At 44.1% G+C, this 24,763-nt stretch overlaps 1 protein-coding gene across 1 annotated transcript in view; it reads right to left on the bottom strand.

The window, feature by feature from the left end:
* Positions 1–13,897, bottom strand: part of WDR64 (WD repeat domain 64) — a 136,417-nt gene extending 122,520 nt beyond the window's left edge. Inside the window, exons 1-2 of the mRNA XM_077812175.1 lie at positions 13,744–13,897; positions 10,641–10,771 (exon numbers count right to left, since the gene is read on the bottom strand). Of these exons, the coding sequence (XP_077668301.1) occupies positions 10,641–10,771; positions 13,744–13,897 (285 nt within the window). The remainder of the gene's footprint in view (positions 1–10,640; positions 10,772–13,743) is intronic.
* Between the last annotated feature and the right edge of the window lie 10,866 nt (positions 13,898–24,763).

The following is a 24,763-nucleotide window of genomic DNA, read 5'->3' as shown; positions in this document are numbered from 1 at the left end:
GGGCTCTGTCCTTCTCCCACTGTGCCTCCTCACCAGGATGTTCATCTGCTCTCCCTGGCAGCCGGGTCCTTGAGGGGAGCAGGACGCAGCTGTTTCTCATGTGGCTGAAGCTGGTTACTGCTCTGTGTAACGTAGCAGTTGCCTGAAAGCCTGGCTCTGGAGGTGGTGGCAGGCCACCCCCGTGCCCAGGGCCGGATGCTGGGGACAGGAGCCCAGCAAGCCGGAAATGTGCCAGGCGGGAGAGGGGATTCCGGCTCACTCTTCCCCTGTCCCTGGCAGCTGGGTCTGGGTGGAAGGTGGCCCGCTGCTCCTGCCACTGCCCCAGCCAGGTTCCCTCGCAGGCAGCTGCTGTGCTGCACAAAGCAGTCACCCTGAGCGACCCGTGTGAGAAGTGGCTGGTCCCGCCTCCTCTGCTCCCTGCCCGGGCTCAGCTGCCAGGGACAGGGGCCGAGCATGTAGGGGGCGGGGGGTAGGTGCAGTGGGAGAAGGACAGAACCCCCCTCCCTCTTCTCCCCCCCCCCCCAGCAGGCCAAGTAGAAACCGGGGGGGGGGGGAAGCACTCAAGCCCGCATGCCCCCCCCACGCATCGCCTATGATGTGGACATAATGTTGGATGGGCTCAGACAATAAACTGAAGGTCATTAGGACTGGAGGGGACCTTGAGAGGACATCTAGTCCAGTCCCCTGCACTCATGGCAAGATTAAGTATTATCTAGGTCATCCCTGACAGGTGTTTGTCCAACCTGCTCTTCCAAATCTCCGCAACTCCCCTAGGCAATTTATTCCAGGGCTTAACCACCCTGACAGGAAGTTTTTCCTAATGTCCAACCTAAACTGCCCTTGCTGCAATTTAAGCCCATTGCTTCTTGTCCTTTCCTCAGAGGTTAAGGAAAACAATTTTTCTCCCTCCTCCTTGTAACAACCTTTTACGTACTTGAAAACTGTCATCATGTCCGTCCCCTCCCCTCCCCCCCCAGTCTTCTCTTTTCCAGACTAAACAAACCCAATTTTTTTAATCTTCCCTCATAGGTCATGTTTTCTAGATCTTTAATCATTTTTGTTGCTCTTCTCTGGACTTTCTCCAGTTTGTCCATATCTTTCCTGAAATGTGACACCCAGAATTGGACACATTACTCCAGTTGAGGCCTAATCAGCGTGAAGTAGAGCGGAAAAAATATTTCCCGTGTTTTGCTTACAAGACTGCTGCTAATACATCCCAGATTGATGTTTGGTTTTTTTGCAACAGTTGCTACACTGTTGACTCATATTTAGCTTGTGGCCCACTATGATCGCCCGATCGCTTTGTGCAGTACTCCTTCCTAGGTATCAGAGTAGCAGCTGTGTTAGTCTGTATTCGCAAAAAGAAAAGGAGTACTTGTGGCACCTTAGAGACTAAGAAATTTATTTGAGCATAAGCTTTCGTGAGGTACAGCTCACTTCATCGGATGCATCCTAGGTAGTCATTTTCCATTTTGCATGTGTGCAGCTGATTGTTCCTTCCTAAGTGGAGTACTTTGCATTTGTCCTTATTGAATTTCATCCTATTTCCGTCAGACTATTTCTCCAGTTTGTCCAGATCATTATGAATTTTAATCCTATCCTCCAAAGCACCTGCAATCCCCCCAGCTGGTATCATCTGCAAACTTTATAAGTGTACTCTCTGTGCCATTCTCGAAATCATTGATGAAAATATTGAACAGAACTGGACCCAGAATGAATCCTTGTGGGACCCCACTCAATATGTCCTTCCATCTTGACTGTGAACCACTGATAACTACTCTCTGGGAATGGTTTTCCAACCAGTTATGCACCCACCTGATAGTTCCATCTAGGTTGTATTTCCCCAGTTTGTTTATGAGAAGGTCATGCAAGACAGTATCAAAAGCCTTACTAAAGTCAAGATAGACCACATCTACTGCTCCCCTCACCCCCCCCCTGGCACAAGGCTTGTTACCCTGTGAAAGAAAGCTATTAGGTTGGTTTGGCTCGATTTATTCAAATCCAACAAATCCATGCTGGCTGTTACTTATCACCTTATTATCTTTATCTAGGTATTTGCAAATTGATTGCTTAATTATTTGGTCCATTGTCTTTCTGGGTACTGAAGTTAAGCTGATTGGCCTGTAGTTCCCCAGGTTGTCCTTGTAGTGGGGTGGTCACCCTGCTCTGGCCCTGAAGGGGTTAAAACAGCCCGGGGAGAGGGCTGCCTGGGGAGCTAATACTAAAAGCAGTCCTGGAGAGGGCTGCGGCTGGGGGAAAAGCAGTGAGAACAGCTGTGGGAAGCTGATTGAGTAGCTGACCACACTGAGGGGGAAAACAATGGTTGCCCTGTTTTAGTATAAGTAAAATCTGGACAATTTCAGGACTCTGCAGGTGATCGTATTTCAGTTTTCAGGTCTTGCTTCCATTTCCATTTATTACCCAGTCTCCACATGATACATTTCCTAGATTTATGTGCTGTCATTTATAAAGTCGTTCAAGGTGTACAGATAGCTTCTAATTCCCATTATCAGCAGATTTCACACTAACGAAAAACCCTGCAACTTTTCTTTGCAGTGTCATATTTCAAAGAATGCTGGTTATGGCTAAACGTAGATGAAATAGCTTCAATAGAACTTTCTTTTCTTTAATTCCTTCTATTTCTAGTCATCACATTGTGACACTCTGTACCTCGGGGGAACACCCTGCACCTCCATGTTCATCCTGGTAAAATGATTGTGTGGTATCCAATGCCAAGTTTGTCATGTCAGGTGTCTTCGGAAGGCCCGTGATGCACTGAGCATTGATGTCATAGTGATGTCATAGTAATTGTTGTTATAGTAATGTTATAGGTTATAATTTCATGTATATAGTTATGAGGCTGAAAATGTGTCTTCATGGCTTAAAATAAACCCAGGCAAAAACTCTCCAAGAGCAGAGAGGCAGTTCACACCTCATCAGGCATGTATGGGATAAACCTAGCCCAGCCCACAGGAATAAAGGACGCTGGCCTAGGCAGCAACAAAAGGATCTGTTGGACTCTCAAGTGAGTCACCCCCCTTCCTTTGGTCAGTTTGGGACTTCGATGGGGTAATGCTTACCTGACTCTAAAGGGGAGGGGGCCAAAGCCAAGAGGGAAGAAAGGACATGATAAAAGGGAGAGACATTTACCATACTCTTTCTCTCTCTTCCACCTACATCTACATACACCACACCAAGCAACTGATGCGCTGATCAAAGGAGAGAGCCTGGCTGAAGAGCAACCAGCCAACCTGTGGTAGGAAGCATCTAAGTTTGTAAGGGCATTCTAATGTTAGAATCAGCTTAGAATGCGTTTTGCTTTTATTTCATTTGACCAAATCTGACTTGTTATGCTTTGATTTATAATCACTTAGATTTATTAACTACAGAGATAAATTTTATTTGTTTATTCTATCTGAAGCAGTGCATTTGGTTTGAAATATGTCAGAGACTCCCCTTGGGATAACAAGCCTGGTGCATATATATTTCTTTGTTAAACTGACAAACTCATATAAGCTTGCAGCAGGCATAACTGGACACTGCAAGATGGAGGTTCCTAGAGTTGTGTCTGGGACCGGAGATATTGGCTAGTGTCATTCGGTTGCACAATCCAAGGAGCAGCTTACATGCCAGAGGCTGTGCGTGAACAGCCCAGGAGTGGGGGTTCTCACAGCAGAGCAGGGTAAGGCTGGCTCCCAGAGTCAAGGATTGGAGTGACCTAGCAGATCACCAGTCCAGTTAACACCAGAGGGAAATGTCTCACACATAATTAAGCATTTCCACTTTCATAATGAATTGCTGGGGTGACTTTCTAACTATTCTGTATTATTAGTCATTACATACATTTCTTGCAAGGAAAAATAAACATTCTTTTGAAGAGTGGAGACATTTTAAAATCTCAAATTTCCCTCCCACAGTATCCTGTATAATCTGTGACCTCCATTTCCAAGAGCTGTCTATGAAGTGAGATGTTAATTCAATTTTACATTACACTATTTTCCTCCATATTAATAGGCATCTTATGCACCCTAGGTACAAATATAAAAGTCACCAGCCCATGTGCTCTCCAATTGATAGTTTTTAATGAATCTCTGCTCTAACACAATGAATTCAAATGCTGGCATTTACTACCATGTTCCTGAAGAATGCTTATAGGTCTGGGACTTTCAGACAGCATTTGTGCTGGTGGCACACTAATTGAGTAGCATAGATGTTTAAAATCCTCATCCAGCAAGGGTTTTTGTATTCCTGTTTCTAAAGCAGCCAGAGGTCCAGGTGTCCTTTAAGAGTTTCCCAGATCAGGTAAACAGCTGGAAACTGCACAAAACAAGCAATCACAACAAAACGCATCCTCCCCTCTACCCCAGGTTGTAGTTGGGGGGGAAAAAACATCAAAACTGCTTCCAAGTTTGTCACATTCTCATGTTGCTTTGGTAACCCTGAGAATTTGTAATAAACTAGCAAGTATTATGTATACTATTGCCCTTTACTGGGATGGAATCAGAACTGCTCAGCTGTGTTAGAGACCTTCTGCTGCCAAAAGACTATAGAGATTCTCCTCCACCTGTGCTTTCTGGAGCAGGAAGTTCCAAGTGCTATTCCACACTGCCACCAACAAAGACATAACTGGGGAGTAACTCACCACAAGTTACTGAGCTCAATACAGAGGTAGCTAGAGGAAATTTAACAGCCTGAGTTATACAGGAGGCCAAGTTACATGAGGCAATGGTCCCTTCTGGCCTTAAACTGAATGAATCTATGTCATGCCACCAGGCTGCTGCCTCTTGTTAATGATCATTTACAGATGCTAACCAGTCCTTTCCACTCCTTTGATACTTCTCAGTGGTGAGAAGAGAGTCCTCCAGCCAGCTTCAACCTGGTTTCTTTCCCAAGCACTTATAACTAAAACTGGTTGGAAAATGCTTATTTTTTGCAGAAAAATAAAATGTTTCTTTTTTTTTATTATTTTTTTTCATTTTTCCCCAATCACAGCCAAAACAAATGTTGATTTTCAAAAACAAAAACAAAACAAAGAAACAAAACACCAGAAAATTTTGACCAAAATCATTTTGGTTGAAAAACCATTTTGTTTTTTTAAAAAACATATTTTGACAGACTTCAACCAGATCTACTAAAAATGCTAGCTGGAGAGTCTATTCCTTTTTGGGGGCCGAGGAGGATTTATTCCACTGTACATGCCCTTCATAAATCCACACTTTCATATAAATGCATAAGAACATAAGAATGGCCATAGTGGGTCAGACCAAAGGTCCATCCAGCCCAGTATCCTATCTACTGACAGTGGCCAATGCCAGGTGCCCCAGAGGGAGTGAACCTAACAGGTAATGCTCTCTCTCTTGCCATCCAATCTCCACCCTCTGACAAACAGAGGCTAGGGACACTGTTCTTTACCCATCCTGGCTAATAGCCATTAATGGACATAACCTCCATTTTCTTTCTCCAGCTAACCATGGCCTTGGGTATAAATTGCCTCTTCATGCTTCCTAGACTGACTGAATTGTATAGAAGATGTTTTGGTTCAGGAGAAACTTCTCAAAGCTATTTTTGTTCTGTTTAGATGAGCCTGCCTGCCCAGTTTTGGAGGCTGGAATGAACGAGGTTTGATTCCTCAAGGAATCAATTCTGAAGCACTTAGAGGAGAGGAAAGTGATTAGGAACAGTCAGCATGGATTCACCAAGGGCAAGTCATGCCTGACTAATCTAATTGCCTTCTATGACGAGATAACTGACCCTGTGGATGAGGGGAAAGCAGTGAACGTGTTATTCCTTGACTTTAGCAAAGCTTTTGGTACGGTCTCCCACAGTATTTTTGCCAGCAAGTTAAAGAAGTATGGGCTGGATGAATGGACTATAAGGTGGATAGAAAGCTGGCTAGGTTGTCGGGCTCAACGGGTAGTGATCAATGGCTCCATGTCTAGTTGGCAGCCGGTATCAAGTGGAGGTCGGTCATGGGGCCGGTTTTGTTCAATATCTAAATGATCTGGAAGATGGTGTGGATTGCACCCTCAGCAAGTTTACAGATGACACTAAACTGGGAGGAGTAGTAGATACGCTGAAGGGAAGGGATAGGATACAGAGGGACTTAGAGGCAAATTAGAGGATTGGGCCAAAAGAAATCTGATGAGGTTCACCAAAGACAAGTGCAGAGTCCTACACTTAGGACAGAAGAATCCCATGCACTGCTACAGACTAGGGACCGAGCAGCTAGGCAGCAGTTCTGCAGAAAAGGACCTAGGGGTTACAGTGGACAAGAAACTGGATATGAGTCAACAGTGTGCCCTTGTTGCCAAGAAGGCTAACGGCATTTTGGGCTGTATAAGTAGGGGCATTGCCAGCAGACTGAGGGATGTGATCGTTCCCCTCTATTCAACATTGGTGAGGCCTCAACTGGAGTACTGTGTCCACTTTTGGGCCCCACACTACAAGAAGGATGTGGAAAAATTGGAAAGCATCCAGCGGAGGGCAACAAAAATGATTAGGGGACTGGAACACATGACTTATGAGGAGAGGCTGAGGGAACTGGGATTGTTTAGTCTGCAGAAGAGAAAAATGAGGGGGGATTTGATAGGTGCTTTCAACTACCTGAAAGGGGGTTCCAAAGAGGATGGGTCTAGACTGTTCTCAGTGGTAGCAGATGACAGAACAAGGAGTGATGGTCTCAAGTTGCAGTGGGGGATGTTTAGGTTGGATATTAGGAAAAATTTTTTCACTAGGAGGGTGGTGAAGCACTGGAATGCGTTACCTAGGGAGGTGGTGGAATCTCCTTCCTTAGAGGTTTTTAAGGTCAGGGTTGACAAAGCCCTGGCTGGGATGATTTAGCTGGGGATTGGTCCTGCTTTGAGCAGGGGGTTGGACAGATGACCTCCTGAGATCCCTTTCAACCCTAATATTCTATGTTTCTATGATTGCTCCGGACATTGTTAACACCTCAGTTAACAAAATAACCCCTTCGTGCATCTGCTCCCCAGAGCGCCCAGGAATCCTCTGTTCTGCATCAAGTTTTAAGATGTACAACTCTCAAGGAGGAAATGTTAAATGCTGTTCCAGTGTGGGCTAAAAAGGCCTCACCAAACCAAATGCACAACCTCATCCAGCAGGACTGGTCTTTTTTACCATCTGAAGCATGGTTGGCTGATGAATAGCAGCCTTCATTAACATTCCTATGTTCTTTCATTTCTTTTAGTCCCTTTGCATCCACCTTTTAATAACAGTGGTGAGTACATTAACAACTGCTATCCCCTCTTGTGCACAGTGCAGGGACGGCTCTAGGCACCAGCTTGTGGTGGCACAGTTCTAGGGGCGGCATTCCAGTGCCAGACATGCTGCCCCTAGAAATGTGCCCCCGCCACCCCAGCTCATCTCCGCTCCACCTCCGCCCGCTCCCCTGAGTGCACCACCACCACTCTGCTTCTCCCCCCGCCCTCCCAGGCTTGCCTCACGCGGAACACCTGTTTGGCGCGGCAAGCCTGGGAGGGAGGGAGGGGAAGCTGAGCGGCGGCACGATCGGGGGAGGCGGCGGTGGTAGAGTGGAGGTGAGCTGGGGTGGGGAGCGGTTCCTCTACCCCCACCGTTACTTCCTGTGCTCCCTCCCCACCTTCGCTCACCTCCACTCCACCTGCTCCCCTGAACGCGCTGCCTCTCCCTTGCCTGAGAAGGGGGGGGGAGACGCAGAGCAGTGGCATGTTCAGGGGAGCAGGCGGAGGGGAGGTGAGCTAGGGTGGGGGGTTGGGGGGGAAGAAGCAGGAAGTAATGGGGGGAGAAATGCGGCACACCTGGGGGAGGAGGAGGGGCCGGGCATTTGGGGAAGGGGTTGGGAAGGAGCAGAGTTGGGGCGGAGCCGGGGGCGGGGGGGTATGAAAAAAAAGTGGGGGTGGCCAAATTTTTTTTGCTTGGGGCAGCAAAAATCCTAGAACTGGCCCTGGCACAATGTGCCAAAAAATTGTACATCAAACCATTTTTTTTCTCAGTGCTGTTGTAAAGGGAAGTAATGAAGATGCGCTGAGTAATTTAAAATCTTTTCCCTAATGTACGTGGGTAATGTTGGTTGTCATTTTGTCATTTTCATTTTCCCTGTACTCTTTTACAACAGCCTTAACCCAATTATTGGCTGAATTACACTCTCAGGCAAAATTCACCCCTCCCAGGAACATATTCTGACTAAGTGGCGATCAAGCTAAGGTTTGGGAGGATGGGGAAGCTGGAATTCACCCTTCTCCCCAGCACAACCCCTCCTACACTGCCACTATATCAGCTGTGGGGCCTGAATAGCCATTCCTACCCTTCCACAGTCCCTGTGCAAGGCTCACTCTCTCTTAAACCATGGATTTAGTACATCCTCCCCAGGCTGCTGCCACCTGGTCCTCTCCATGCTGCTCTGTTTAGGATAGGTGTGAAGTCTGCCTCAGCAGTATACAGGAAGTGCAGAGGCCCATTTGTTTAGTCACTCTGCCTGCACCCCCGCTCCCCTTGCAAAGGGATACTACAAGATTGAAGTGATGCAGAGGTTCTTGCAGGGACTAGAATTTGGCTACTCCTATAGTGTAGCTGGTATATTTCTTAACACCACTGGCTATTTCAAGAACCCGTTTCTTGTGCACCATGTACTTGTAACACTGAAAATGCCCATTGTCTTCTTTTCTATTGCTAGCAGAGTTTCAAAGGAAAACTGGAGAGAGACGGTTAGCAACAGCTTCTCCTTTCAAGTCTCATCTTAAGAGAGGAGGCAAGAAGGAAGAAATGTAAGGGGAGGACATGCAGGGAGAAAAGTTTTACATTTACTTTTCACTCGGTGAATGCTGTAACAGAAAGGTTGGTCACGATTTAAAGACCTAGCGGATAAAAAGGTCCTGTCAATTCAAGTACATTGACTGGAAGTTAACTACATGATGTTTGGAAGCCTCTTCAGCCAACCATATCATAGCTTTCATCCAAGTCCTACAGATAATGTGAAGCATTTTTTTTTTTTTTTGGTCTTGACACTCACAGTTGACCTGAGAATAATTTGTTAGTAGAGTGATATCATAAAGAACAAAATCACAAGCAAAAATATTTAAGTCGGGGACTTGATAGAATCAATCTAGGATGGAAGCTCTTTTACCAGACTGTCAGGACCAAACGCGTTGCCGCTGCGGTGGTACTAGAAAATTATATGAAGATGTTCTGTATGGATTATCAAAGGCTAAGAGCTGGGTAGCTCAGAGATCACTAAACATCATTTGATGTTCCAGAGTAACTAAGAAGTCTGCCTGTTGAATTTATAACATGGTTTAGTTAGTAACACTGTCCCTCTGGGCCACAAGGGCAGTCAAATAAGTCTGAGCCCATATAGCCAATGCTGACAGTGCAATCCTAGGAAAGGCACTATTAGGTATTATCAGGTCCCTAGTGCCCAGCTCTGGTAGTTGTCCAAGTGGAAGATTAAAATCTTATGGCAATAGGATATCATGGGTACAGTTGGCATAGGTTGGCTACAGCATACAGCTAGACATCCTACACAGAATGACTGCTTGTAAAGCTATTTTCCATGAATATTTTTATTTAGAATCATATACTTCTTTGGTATAGGCTCAGTAATAACCATGGCAATTCAATGATTAAGCACCTTTCAGTTAAAATGCCGCCACTTCTCTAACCCTTTCCATTTAATAATTAAAGAGCCAAATTTGTCCCTGCTGTAAGAGTTAATGAATCCTCATGACACACCCACAAGGCAGCCAGTCCTTTACAGGAAGTATCTGAGCACCTACATACTCATTCAGGTACCTAAATGTGAGAGTTTGGGTCCAACTTGCATTTTCATACAGAAGTACAATTCCCATGGAAGCTAGATTTTTCCTGAGGGCAGAGCCAGGCCTTATATGTTAATTTTTGCACCTAGGAGCATGGTATTTGTTGGTTAAATTTTACCCTGAACAATGCTTATTGTACCCCTAACACACGGCACCAAAAGGGTCACATCTTTCAAGGCACTAACCCCTCCCAATCAATGGGAGCTAGCAAGTCAGTATCGTGCAGCAGATGCTCAGCATTTTGGAAGTTTTGACCCTGATATATTTAATAACCCCTCAAGTGAGAGCAGATTTTAGAGAGGAAAAAGTCCAAGGGATACATTTAGCTCCCCTCTCCTGCAATGTGTATGCTCTCATTGGAGACTTGTGTGCATCCAAAGACAAAATTTGTCCCTATGATTGTTGGCTGTTCATGTATTTTTAACTGTTCACCACCAAACTAAAACATATATGCTTCCTCTTTCTTTCTCAGCTTGTCAAAATTGTATTTATTATTGGGTTTTGTTAACATCTTGGTTAAAGGCTCATATTATTACAAACAAGATGCCCTAAGCCAGTCCTTCACATTTGCCTCTCACTGAGTCTCTAACCAACCAGAACAATAGTTTTAGCTAATTTTCCATCTAGACTCAAAGCCAGATCCTTTTTTAAAAAAGTGTTTTGGCCTGTAGCAGATGAAAGATTTATAGAAGCAGTAATAAATGACATGGAAATGTCACTTTGATTATGTACATTCTCCATGAATCCATTCTTATTCCATGGTATCAATGACTACATACTTGCGTAAATTAATCTGGCATATCACTATTTCAGATTATTTATAAACCTTACCTCACACCATTCTATCCTTCCATCAGGGTTGTTGCTAATCTTCCTGAAAAAGGTCTTAACATCTTGATCCTTCACTTCTGGACCAAAGAGGGTTTGTACTGTCTCACAGAATGTATCATAATCTATTTCATCTGTATTGGAACAAGAATAACAAAACAAAAAAATCCATCAGAGTTGAACACTAGCAAATTGTTTCTTCTCATATTTCCTTCTTTGGCAAGGTGACTGGCCCAGTGGATTGGGGGTCGGGAGGAGGGGAGCAGTAGATGAGATAGATCTTGATTTGGGAAAAAATTTTGACACAGTCCCACATGACATTCTCATAAGCAAAATAGGGAATTATGGTCTGAGGTAAATACTATAAGATGGGTGCACAACTCCTTGAAAGACCATACTCAAAAGGTTCAGTGTCTAACTGGGAGGGTCTACCTAGTGGGGTCCTGCAGGAGTCAGTCCTGGGTCCAGTACTAGCCAATATTTTCATTAATGATTTGGAATAATGGAGTAGAGAGTATGCTTATAAAATTTGCAGATGACACCAAGCTGGGAGGGATTGTAAGCACTTTGGAGACAGGATTAGAATTCAAAACTACCTTGACAAATTGGAGAATTGGTCTGAATTCAACAAGATGGAATTCAATAAAGACAAGCACAAAATATTAAATTTAGAAAGGAAAAATTAAATGAAAAACTACAAACTGGGGAATAACTGGCTAAGTAATAGTACTGCTGAAAAGTATCTGGGGGTTATAGTGGATCACAAATTGAAGATAAGCCAACAATGTAATGCAGTTGTGAAAAGGCTAATATCATTCTCAGGTGTATTCACAAGAATGTTTTGTATAAGACACAGGAGACAATTTCCCAGCTTTACTCAGCACTGGTGAGAAGGCCTAAGCTGGAGTACTGGGTCCAATTCTGGGCGCCACACCTTAGGAAAGATGTGGACAAATTGGAGAGCATTGAGAAGAGAGCAACAAAAATGATAAAAGGTTTAGAAAACCAGACCTCTGAGGAAAGTTTAAAAAAAAAGGGGGGCTTGTTCAATCTCGAGGCAAAAAGACTGAGGAAAAGGGTGGACCTGATAACACTTTTTAAATATACTAGGGGCTGTTATAAAGAGGATGGTGATGAATTGTTCTCCTTGTCCACTGAAAGTAGGACAAGAAATGCGTGTAATTTGCAGAAAAGGAGATTTAGGTTACATATTATGAAAAGCTTTCTAACTATAAGGGTAGTTAAGCTCTGGAATAGGCTTCCACGGGGGGTTGTGGCATCTCCATCTGTCATAAATATAAAGGGAAGGGTAAACCCCTTTGAAATCCCTCCTGGCCAGGGGAAAGCTCCTCTCACCTGTAAAGGGTTAAGAAGCTAAAGGTAACCTCGCTGGCACCTGACCAAAATGACCAATGAGGAGACAAGATACTTTCAAAAGCTGGGAGGAGGGAGAGAAACAAAGGGTCTGTGTCTGTCTGTATGCTGCTTTTGCCAGGGACAGAACAGGAATGGAGTCTTAGAACTTTTAGTAAGTAATCTAGCTAGGTATGTGTTAGATTATGATTTCTTTAAATGGCTGAGAAAAGAATTGTGCTGAATAGAATAACTATTTCTGTCTGTGTATCTTTTTTGTAACTTAAGGTTTTGCCTAGAGGGGTTCTCTATGTTTTTGAATCTAATTACCCTGTAAGATATCTACCATCCTGATTTTACAGGGGGGATTTCTTTATTTCTATTTACTTCTATTTTTTATTAAAAGTCTTCTTGTAAAAAACTGAATGCTTTTTCATTGTTCTCAGATCCAAGGGTTTGGGTCTGTGGTCATCTATGCAAATTGGTGAGGCTTTTTATCCAACATTTCCCAGGAAAGGGGGGGTGCAAGTGTTGGGAGGATTGTTCATTGTTCTTAAGATCCAAGGGTCTGGGTCTGTAGTCACCTAGGCAAATTGGTGAGGCTTTTTTACCAAACCTTGTCCAGGAAGTGGGGTGCAAGGTTTTGGGAAGTATTCTGGGGGGAAAGACGCGTCCAAACAGCTCTTCCCCAGTAACCAGTATTAGTTTGGTGGTGGTAGCGGCCATTCCAAGGACCACGGGTGGAATACTTTGTACCTTGGGGAAGTTTTGACCTAAGCTGGTAAAGATAAGCTTAGGAGGTTTTTCATGCAGGTCCCCACATCTGTACCCTAGAGTTCAGAGTGGGGGAGGAACCTTGACACCATCATTGGAGGTTTTAAGAACAGGTTAGATCAACACCTGTCAGGGATTGTCTAGGTTTACTTGGGCCTGCCTCAGTACAGGGTGCTGGACTAGATCACCTCTTGAGGTCCATTCCATCCCTACATTTCTATGATACTACATTTGGTTCCTGGCTTGATTTCGCCTTCAGCATCATTAATGTTTAAGTTCTCAGTCTTCTTGTTGAATTCATTCTAGCATCCCTGCCAAAGAAATTTCAGCCTTCTTAATTTCCAAAAATCTCATGGGTTGACAAGTAATTTACAAACAAACAGTGCAGCCTAGAAAACCGGTGGGGTGGGAAGGAAAATGGCGTGGAAACTTTCCACTCCCAATTCTGGCTTCCTCTGAGAGGTGTTAAGACAGCATTCTGCTAACCTGCCCCCCAGAGATATACTGAGGACAGAGTATGTGATAAAACTGACTTTTTTGTGCACGTAAAGCTGCTGGCCTGCAGTGATAACAACCCACTTGAGGTTGAGTTACTTATGATAATATAAATTGATTGACTTGGACAATTAATTGGTTCATGTGTTTGATTCATTCAAAAACACAGATCACTACATAAAGATTAATCAAGTACTATTATGGGGAATCACCATGTGGGGATGCTGCCAGGCAGAATACATTTTTGTGGGTAAATGGCTCAGCAACAGAATCTGGCTAGAATAAGACTGCTGTAGGTTTTAGCTTATCAGGGAAAATATTTTCTTAGCACAATCTGCATATTTCCCTTTAAAGGATGGAAGGCGAGCCATAGCCTGTATGCCAGTTTGGGGTCTTCTGTAGAATCCTGGGCCATCCCACCTAGCTACCCAGCCTCCACTCCAAAATTACACAGTCGCTCAATCAGAAAGACAATGCCTCTTACCCTGATCTTTAATGTACACCCCTAATCTTTCCTCCCTCTTCTGGGCGACTGTTTTTCCAATCAGTGTCTGAAACTGCTTCAAGGCGTAGTTGAATTTTGCCACATCAGAAAGAGTACTGAGTTTTTCTTCTTCTGAATCCCGCCTGTCAGACATCTTCAATTGATGGCATGGAGGGGAGGTATGCAGGAAGGACAGCTTGGAGAATCCTCCTCCTCAGGGCGCCCCCCCAATCCTTGTTTTGGGTCTGAAATCTTAAACTTTCACGGAAGAGTGTGTGAGGTTCAGCTGCATGACCCTAATTCCGGGTGTCACTTAATTGAGTGAGTGATGATTGGCTTGATAAGCACTTCCTGCTGGCAAGCCTACCAGCAAACTCCTGATGTCATAACCCTTTGTTACCTCACAGAGTCCCTATTGATCACTGAATGGCAGTTTCCTCTCCTACTCCCCTCCTTTGTAGAAAACATATATATACACAAGGAGCTTATAAAGACAGAATTTGCTAGTCACTCAGTGTCAGACAGAGGTCATCTTCTCCTGGGCACCTAGGGACTCTCTGCCCTTCTCGCTACCTGGACAGCATCCTCTCTCCCTCTTGGGGTTCTAGGGCTTCCTTCCAACCCCCATGAGCAGAGCTTCCCTCCCTTCTGTCTGATGGGTATTAATTTCATACTTCAGCTGCACAAGCTCATGTGCAGGGCACAGAGTGGCTGAGCTAAGGAAGAGCCTTTCTCCACTTGGGAAAAGGAGGGGAAGGGTGACTTGCAGGTGGCTTTTAATACAGGGAGATGGATGTTTTTAAAACCAAAATGTCATGTCATTGTTTAGAGAAGAGGCAAAACTTTCCTTGTTTTATCCAAGGACAGTTCACTAGTGGGGTGGAGAAAGGGATGCACAGCAGCTCCCTATTAGCTCTCTCTTCCATCCAGCAGTCCCCATAGTGCAGAAGCCCTGATCCTCATAGGGGAGCAGGGCTTTTTTTTCAAATGGACTGGAGCATTTTTCTTTGAAATGCCTTTTCACCTATTTTGTTATATACCATTGTAGATGAGTGGCCACCTCATGGTGCCCCCTGACAGCCTCAAGGCAGCCCGGCATACAGCTCCTCACCTCAGTTTCCCTTCTTGGATCTCCAAGTAAACACTTACAAAAGCCCTCCTTAGGGGTTGATTTATTAAAGTTCAGAACTCAACACAAATGTCTTCTCTCCAGCTGGGTACAGCCCACAGTCCCCTGGTCAGGGCACAGTCCTTCCTGCCTTAGCAAGCTACTCCCAGCCCTTTCTAGCTGGAGCAATTCTCATGGTCTTCCCTGCAGAAGCCTCTCTCCCTCTAGTTCTCTCCCTTATTGCAGCCACCTTCTACTCTTTATAGGAAATCACCTGATTCCCCTGAGGTGGGGCTTTGTAATCAGGGTTGGCTTGGCCTCAGGCTCTCCAGCATCAGCCACCCTGTTACAAACATACACAGGAAAACAAGATTTTCTGTATCAAATGAGACCAATGGGACATCATGCTCTCTCCTACGTCTACCACTGGTTTATACCAGATGATCTAGCAGAATGTGGGGAAAAAAACCCCATAATCCACCTGATTATTTGTGCAGTGCTATCATTGGGCAGGGAGAAGAAGGAGGTGAGGGAAAGATACCCTTCAGACTCATAGCAATCAGCTTCCCCCACGAAGCATATGTGGTTACTTTCCTTCCTATCTACACATGGTATTGGTTGTTACATTATTCAGCTACTCTTTTAAATTTCTCTGCGGTACTTAACTCTGATTGCCTGTGACTAAGTTCAGTGACATGTGATGCAGTATTTCCTTTTATTTGTCGTAAATATTCCTGGGGGCTTGAAGAGAACCCCTGGTCCTGGTTCTATGGGATATGGTAAAAAGATGGTACTGAGTGGTAGCCACCGCAGACTTCATACACTTTATTATTTCCTTCCCCTGTAAATCTTCTCCTTCTGAAGTTCGATAGTCATAGTATTTACTATCTTTCCTCATGTGTAAACCCAGCTGTACCTGGAACCTGCTTCTCATTTGCACATTTGATTCTAGGTCACTGGTCGAGATCTGGTCAGTAGCGATCCAACATTGTCAGCATCGGACAGCGGTTTGGTGGCCTAAGTGCAATTAGTAGCGAGCTCAAATACCACAGCTGACACGCCTTTGAATTAGCCCACTTCTTCTTGGCCTCTGCTGCAACTGCCAACTAAATGGGCCTGGAGCTGAGCTGCCCTCTCTCTTTTATGCTAATCCCCCACCTGCATGTCAGGGATTTCAGTTGACTTCATGCACACGTCTGCTTCTGTTAGCACACAATTTCCTCTGAGACAACCATTGTAGTGTTTGTGGCAAGAGATTTTTATTCATTAGGCCTTTTTGTCTTTATACTGTGATGAAGGAAGAAAAGAGATCCTGCAGTGTATGTACACATTTCAAATTACTAGCTACGCTCCTGGACTGTGCTCAGGTTTCTGCCAAAGGCTGCCTGGCAAGTGGAACATCCAGAGGAGAAATTCAAGCATTACATTCATAAGATTATAGTCTCCTATGTGTCCAGCTCAACACCGCAAAGGAGAAACGGGCTGTCAAGGAGCCAGTTATGCCTTCCTGATTCTGTACTTGCTAAAATCCCAGCTGGCCTACAGGAAGCAAGTGCCTTTCTTCTGTGTTACTCCCTAGAATTCACCTTCCAGGGCAGGAAATCCCATGCTGAACAGGTGAATATTTAATATTCCAGGGTTGTATTAACAAGTCTACCCTGCTCTCTTACAGCTTGCCAGCCAAGCTCCCTTTGCTCATCATAGGCTGCACACCTTTTGCCTAATGCCCACCACAGGAGCGTTACCCCCTTATGCTGGGAACAGACTCTCAACAAATGTGTACCAAGACACCATAGTCTGCAAAGTATTTTTAATTCAGCACTGTAATGGAGTGAACTTATTGGCCAGTGCATCCCCTCATGGCAGGGCATGGCATTACAGTGACTCCACTTCAGTTCCCCCACACCCCAGACATCAATTTTGCACTATGACAGTTGCTCTCTTCTCACAACTCCAGCCAGCTTGTTCATAATCTTACTCCTTGCAGGGTAGTAAAGAGTCCTATGGCCCCGTATCAGGTCACCAGCCCCAGCCCCAGCCTGGTGTCTATAGTCATTGCCTCATCTTCTCAGGAAGATTTCCTGTCCCCCTTTTCTGGAGATGGTAGGGAAATCCAGGCCACTCTCTCCTCTGGGTTCCAGGCCTGGGAATCTGTGTTTAACTAATGAAGACCTGCTCCTTCCTACATCTGTCTACAGGTCCCTTTCCCAGTATTATGCTTTCCAAGCCTCTCTCTTGGGAAGGATGACTCCTTGTGTGGCTTCTTGCCAGTCTATTGCTGAGGAGCCTCTTCTTGAAAGTTTTCAACTTCCCTGTCATTTTCCTGGAACCTTTTCACCCTCCTTTCCTCAGGGCCAGCCCCAAGATATGTACCTTACTGTAGCTCTCCACTCTCAGTCCTTCCCTTTATATTCGTCCTTCCTCTATAGACACCACCCAGTCTGATTCTCCCCAGCTGGGTCTAATCCTTAATTACCTGTTTCCCTTCTAGGTCTCAGAATGGGCTAATTGGCCTGTCCAGCTCCACTTAACCCTATCTGCCATTGTGGGGTTTATACACCTCCATCATATGCACCTACTGTTCCAGGACGTATACAAGGGGTAACACCCATAAGTCATTCTGTTTGTTAATGGATTGTTCTGAGATCTGCTGTTGGACAAAGTGCTACATAAGAGCTAGGCATTAGTATATTATTGTACTGGTCTGTGCCTTCGGGATCCTGTACTACTACTGCTGAAGTCAATGGCACCTTTGGTATTTTCTTCAGTGGCGCATGACTGGGCCCATATGCCTTTACTGCAACTTGTTGCATATGGTCACAACTTTGCTCCCACATGGAGCCCCATCGACTTCATTGAGGCTCCCCCTTCATGGCAGGTTTGGTGACCTAGATTGCATTGCATTCTATTCAGTTCTCACACTGTACCCACCATCATGGTAGATGCTGAGCCCCTTATAGAGTAAAAAAAAAAGATCTTCCTTTCTATTTCCCCCTGGGGTAGAGTAAATTAAGTGTTGTTTTTTCCCCACTACAATGTTAATATGAAATAGTCAAAAGACTTAGTGTTTGATCATATTTATACATTGTAAAGTCTTACCATTTTCTCAATAGTGCTAAGGGACACAGCATGGTCCAATGGTTAGTCAGGGGAGCGAGGGTCCATTCCTGGCTATTCCACTTACTTCTTGTATGACCTTATCAAGTTGCTAAACTTATCTGTAAAACAGAATAACATCCCACCTATGAAACAGTTACAGTAAAACCTCATTCATCCTTACTCATTAGTCTTTGCACTTTACAGTGTGTACCAAAGCAGCAGTCTCTGTCCACTTCTGTACAGCACACTGCTGCTAAATCTTTGACAAGTCTTGCATTACTAAGATTTATTTTTACAAAATGCTGTTTTACATTTACTTGACTATTATACTCAGAGTACACATAATATAGAATAGTACAGATCATACATAAAACTGAACTATAATTCAATTATAGCAAAGTACATTTTGAGGCACTAGCCTTGTTTAAAAAATTATTTGTTCGTTGACTTACTTGCCAGTTATGGGATGCATTGATTCATCATTCATTAGTACAATAGTACAGAGGTTCTGCTGTATTAATCCTATTTAGCATTTACAGCACTTTGCATTTTCCAAGTGCTGTACAAACATTAAATGGGCTTTTCAGATACCTTTAATCCATTCCAGTGAGATTTAAAGAACAGTAAGACATAATACAAAAGAGGTGTAATGTAATTGAAACAGAGTCTTTGGAATCAGTAATCACTGCAAATGCTGAAGAGAGAAAATACCCACATAAGGCAAGGTAACACACACACACACACACAAAACCATGCACAAAAGTATTAACAAAACTACCATAATATCTTAAGTGTAATTCTTTTCTATTCTGGTTTAAAAATAAAATGTATCTGCAGATTAAGTAATAAAATATTGTGCACTTTTAAAGCTACACAGAGTTGGTCTTTGAGGCACATGTTAATTTATCAACAGAAAGCTCCGCTGACAAAGTACCACATCACCTCTGAGAGCAGATATTTGTCCCATCCTATATCAACATTCCCAGGACCAACAAATTCCAAATATTTCAGGGGAATAAATTAGCGACACTGTTGACTGGGGAATGATATAATCTTTCATCCCAAAGCAACGGATTCTTCTAGAACAGACATCCTCACTAGCAGCTCAGGGGGCCATTGGTTTATCACAGAATCATAGAATATCAGGGTTGGAAGGGACCTCAGGAGGTCATGTAGTCCAACCCCCCTGCTCAAAGGACCAATCCCCAATTTTTGCATCAGATACCTAAATGGCCCCCCTCAAGGATTGAACTCACAACCCTGGGTTTAGCAGGCCGATGCTCAAACCACTGAGCTATCCCTCCCCCCGAGGAATGGTGGAATGGTGACCAAAGCATGAAGGGGCATACGAATGTTTAGCATATCTGGCATGTAAGTACCTTGCAGTGCTGGCTACAAAAGTGCCAAGCAAATGCCTGTTCTCACTTTCTGGTGACATTGTAAATAAGGGCATGGCTATACTTGCAGATGTAGAGCGCTGGGAGTTAAACCCACCTTCGGCGAGCACAGTAGGGAAAGCGCTGCTGTCTGTCCATGCTGACAGCTGACAGCGCACTGGCGTGGCCACATTTGCGGCATTGGGAGCAGTGCATTATGGGCAGCTATCCCAGCATGCAAGTGACTACAACGCACTTTTCAAATGGGGGTGGGATGGGGTGGAGTGTGACAGGGATTGTGTTGTGTATATGTGGGGAGGAGAGAGTGGATTTTTAGGGTGCTGAGAGTGTCAGCGTGCTGTCTTATTGCCTAGTAATTCACATAATCATAGATTCCTTTAATTTCACTATCAGTGCAGATGTAATTGTCTTATCTGATGATAAAGCTGCGTATGAGAAAACCCAGTTAGAAGAGCCCGATCAAAAATAAATCAGCCACCATCACTTTTGGTCCTAATTAACTCCTTTGTCAGCCATCATAGCAAAGGCATCATGCATTCATAGATTTTTAGGCCAGGAGGGCTCATTAGATGATCTAGTCTGACCTCCTGTATCACAGGCCATTAAATTTCACCCAGTTAACTTGTACTGAGTCAGAGGTGCCAATTTTGAGAGTTCCTGGGGGTGCTCGACCACCCTCTACCCCAGGCCCCAGACCCAGTCCACTCCTTCCCCAAAACCCCCAGCCCTGCCCCACCTTGTCCTCCCCTGCTCCACCCTGCCTTTCCCCACCTCATTATGCCCCCCACCTCTTCCTGCCCCCCACTCCTCCCCATCCTCCCCAGCACCTCCTGCATGCCACTGAACAGCTGATCACCGTGGGCAAGGAGCTGGCTGCCAGTGGGTGCTGAGCACTTACTATTTTTTTCCATGGGTGCTCCAGCCCTAGAGCACCCACAGAGTTGGTGCCTAGGTACTGAGACCAATAACTTGTGTTTGGCTTAAGCAGATCATCCGTACTGGATCTGAAGGCATGGAGATGAAGAATCCATCACTTCCCTTGGTAGTTAGGCCCAATGATTCACTGCTAAAAATGTGCTTTTCTAATTTGAAGTTGTCTGGATTCAGCTTCCATTGGTTGGTGTTAAGCTTTTTGCCTCTATCTTAAAGAACCCTTTAGTACCTAGTATTGTCTTCCCATGAAGGTGCATAGATACTAAACAAGTCACCCCTCAGTCTTCCCACGAAGGTGCATAGATACTAACCAAGTCACCCCTTGGTCTTCCCATGAAGGTGCATAGATACTAACCAAGTCACCCCTCAGTCTTTTTTCAGATTGAACCTAAACAGATTGAGGCCTGTTGAGGCTGTAAGGAATTTTTCTAGTCCTTGAATAACTTGTGGCTTTTTCTTTACCTTCTCCAAATTTTCCATGTTTTTTTAAAATGTGGACACCAAAACTGTATGCAGTATTCTAGTATCAGTCTCACCAATGCCATAGACAGAAGTAAAAATCACCTCCCTACTCCCACTCACCACTTCCCTGTTTGTACATACAAGGATCACATTAACTCTTTTTTCCACACATTATCACACTGGGAGTTCATGCTGAGTTGCTTGGCCACTATGATGTCACAGATCCTTTTCAGAGTCAGTGTTTTCCAGGATACACATCTCCATTCCATAGGTATGCCCTGCATTCCTTGTTCCTAGATGAATAGCTTTGTGTTTGGCTGTATTAAAATGCATTTTGTTTGAATGGGCCAGTTTGCAGAGCAATCCAGGACACTTTGTATGACTACCCGTCCTCTTCATTACTTACCATTATGCCAGTCTTTGTGTCATCTTCAAATTTTAGTACCAGTGATTTTATGTTTAATTCCAGATCATTGTTGAAAATGCTGAATTGCATTGGGCGTAGTACCAGTTCCTGTGGAACCCCACCAGAAATACCCCAATTCAGTGATGTTTCCCCAATGACAGCTACTTTCAGAGGTCAGTAGTCAGTTCCTAATCCATTTAACATGTGTTCTATCAATATTGTACAAGCATTAATTTTTAGTCAGAATGTTATGTACTACTAAATCAAACAGCTTTCAAAAGTCTAAGTCTATTACATTGACATAATTACTTTTATCAACCAAACTTGCAATCTCAAAGAAGGAAATCAAGTTTGTCTGATAAAACCTATTTTCTATAAATCCATGCTGACTGGTATTAACTATATTCCTCTCATTTGATTCTTTTTCAGTTTAACGCTGTATCATCTTTTCCATTGTTTTTCCATCATATATTCAGGTTAACTGGCTTATTTTACTGGGATTGATGTGCATGGACACTCCCCATCGAAGTGATCTTTCCAGGTCAGGGTTGAGGTACAATGATTAACAGTGCAGCAAAGTTTATTCTGTTGCCACCTGTTTTATAGCTATATAACAGATTTCAGTCCCCATTGTCATAAATCTGGAACATTAAATTAACTTGGAAAAAAAAAACTTAGCAAAAATCAGTCTGGTGGCAGTTTTGAATCTTACAATGAAGGAAACAATTTAATGTCAAACAAGTGACTACACAATTTCATGGAGGCAACACCCTTATGCATGAACCAACTGGTAAATTGGAAAGAATGTGTTGGGGACCCCGCCTGCTCATTTTACTCATGTGAGCAGTTTCACTGAAATCAGCAGAACTACATGGGAGAGCAGGATTTGTCCCCGACTTTGTAAACTGCCACATTGCATCCAGGCTTGTCATGGTCACATTGTGTTCCTCTCAACCTTAGTAGCCATAGGTCTGATTCTGTGAGGTGCTGAGCAATCTGAATACCCTGCATGCTGAAAGGCACTTATTACTTTGCAGAATCGCACCATATCTGATTGCCCATTCTTGCCATAACTTTTAAACCACATAGTAATCTCAGGCAAACTGACAGGCTACAAACGCCAGTGATTTTACTAAGGGTAGATGTTAACAACTTCATAGTCTACATATCTCAAAATATGCGGAGGGCCACCTACCACTTTTTAAAAAAATCGTTCAACTATTGTAACCCCTCCTGTATACTCCCTCTGAATTTTCTACACCAGCCTGTCCCTTTTGGCTTTCTCATTGACAGAACTTGTTGACTGCATCAGATATTTAAGATGGACGGTTGTATTGAATAGTGTTGGTAGTTTGGCACCAACCTGTACCCTCAAAGGACTTTGGAAACTTACTAACCTTGACTTGTGCTATCTCTATTTGGGCAATATCATTGCTAGAGATAGTTTTGTCTATAGAAAATGGAAGTGGAGGTTAAACGTAAGAAGGGAGAGTGTTTGGCACTGGACAGAACAGATAACATCAGCACCTGCAAGAGGTAAGAAGTGATCCAGGAAACCTACCCACTATTCCCATCAATAGTTCTCCAGCTGTGATGCTGTGGAACAATTCTGGGTTAGTGTGCCCCAGATTCTATTGCACACAGTTCTCTGGGCAGGAACCACACCAGAGAACAAAAAGAAAAGGAGTATTAGTGGCACCTTAGAGACTAACCAATGCCACTAGTACTCCTTTTCTTTTTGCGAATACAGACTAACATGGCTGCTACTCTGAAACCAGAGAACAACTGGGTTCTCCCTTTTTCATTGGAATTCTTGTCTGTTGTACCTGAATTACAGTGGCATTTAGCAAAAAGAAAAGGAGTCCTTGTGGCACCTTAGAGACTAACCAATTTATTTGAGCATGAGCTTTCGTGAGCTACAGCTCACTTCATCAGATGCATACCGTGGAAACTGCAGCAGACTTTATATATACACAGAGAATATGAAACAATACCTCCTCCCACCCCACTGTCCTGCTGGTAATAGCTTATCTAAAGTGAGCAACAGGTTAGGCCATTTCCAGCACAAATCCAGGTTTTCTCACCCTCCACCCCCCCACACAAATTCACTCTCCTGCTGGTGATAGCCCATCCAAAGTGACAACTCTTTACACAATGTGCATGATAATGAAGTTAGGCCATTTCCTGCACAAATCCAGGTTCTCTCACTCCCTCACCCCCCTCCAAAAACCCACCCCCATACACACACAGACTCACTCTCCTGCTGGTAATAGCTCATCCAAACTGACCACTCTCCAAGTTTAAAACCAAGTTAAACCAGAACATCTGGGGGGGGGGGGGGGTAGGAAAAAACAAGAGGAAATAGGCTACCTTGCATAATGACTTAGCCACTCCCAGTCTCTATTTAAGCCTAAATTAATAGTATCCAATTTGCAAATGAATTCCAATTCAGCAGTTTCTCGCTGGAGTCTGGATTTGAAGTTTCTCTGTTTTAAGATAGCGACCTTCATGTCTGTGATTGCGTGACCAGAGAGATTGAAGTGTTCTCCGACTGGTTTATGAATGTTATAATTCTTGACATCTGATTTGTGTCCATTTATTCTTTTACGTAGAGACTGTCCAGTTTGACCAATGTACATGGCAGAGGGGCATTGCTGGCACATGATGGCATAAATCACATTGGTGGATGTGCAGGTGAACGAGCCTCTGATAGTGTGGCTGATGTTATTAGGCCCTGTGATGGTGTCCCCTGAATAGATATGTGGGCACAATTGGCAACGGGCTTTGTTGCAAGGATAAGTTCCTGGGTTAGTGGTTCTGTTGTGTGGTATGTGGTTGTTGGTGAGTATTTGCTTCAGGTTGCGGGGCTGTCTGTAGGCAAGGACTGGCCTGTCTCCCAAGATTTGTGAGAGTGTTGGGTCTTCCTTTAGGCATTTAGGATTGTGCATCCTGTATATTGGTTGCATTAAGACTTCCTGACTCCTGAATTATGTTTCCAGTCTTGCCCCTGACTCATGTGTGGCCTTGGGCTGTGCCTTTGTTTCTCCATTTGTAATATAGGCAAAATGTTACACATCTTTGTAAAGAACTTGAACAGGCTTGGATGACAAGTTCTCTATAAAAGAATTAAGATTTGTTATTCTCTTGCCTTCTTCCATGGAAGGGATTTATTGTTTAAGATACAGATCTATATTGCATTATGGTAGTGCTCAGAAGCCCCAGATGGGACCCCATTGTGCTAGGCGCTGTACAAAAAGATAGGAAGATACAGGGCCTAAGCTCTGAGGCCTGGTCTACGCTTTGAGTTTATGTCAGATTTAGCAGCATTAAATCAAATTAACCCTGCACCTGTCCACACAACGAAGCCATTTTTTTGACATAAAGGGCTCTTAAAACCAATTTCTGTACTCCTTTCCAATGAGGGGATTAGTGCTGAAATCGACATCGCTGTTTCAAATTAGGGTTAGTGTGGATGCAATTTGAAGGTATTGGCCTCCAGGAGCTATCCCACAGTGCACCATTGTGACCACTCTGGACAGCACTCTGAACTCGGATGCGCTGGCCAGGTGTACAGGAAAAGCCCTGGGAACTTTTGAGTCTCATTTCCTGTTTGGA

The sequence above is a fragment of the Eretmochelys imbricata genome, chromosome 3 (assembly GCF_965152235.1).
Source record: "Eretmochelys imbricata isolate rEreImb1 chromosome 3, rEreImb1.hap1, whole genome shotgun sequence".
Lineage (NCBI taxonomy): Eukaryota > Metazoa > Chordata > Testudines > Cheloniidae > Eretmochelys > Eretmochelys imbricata.
This window is presented reverse-complemented; position numbering and strand designations above follow the sequence as displayed.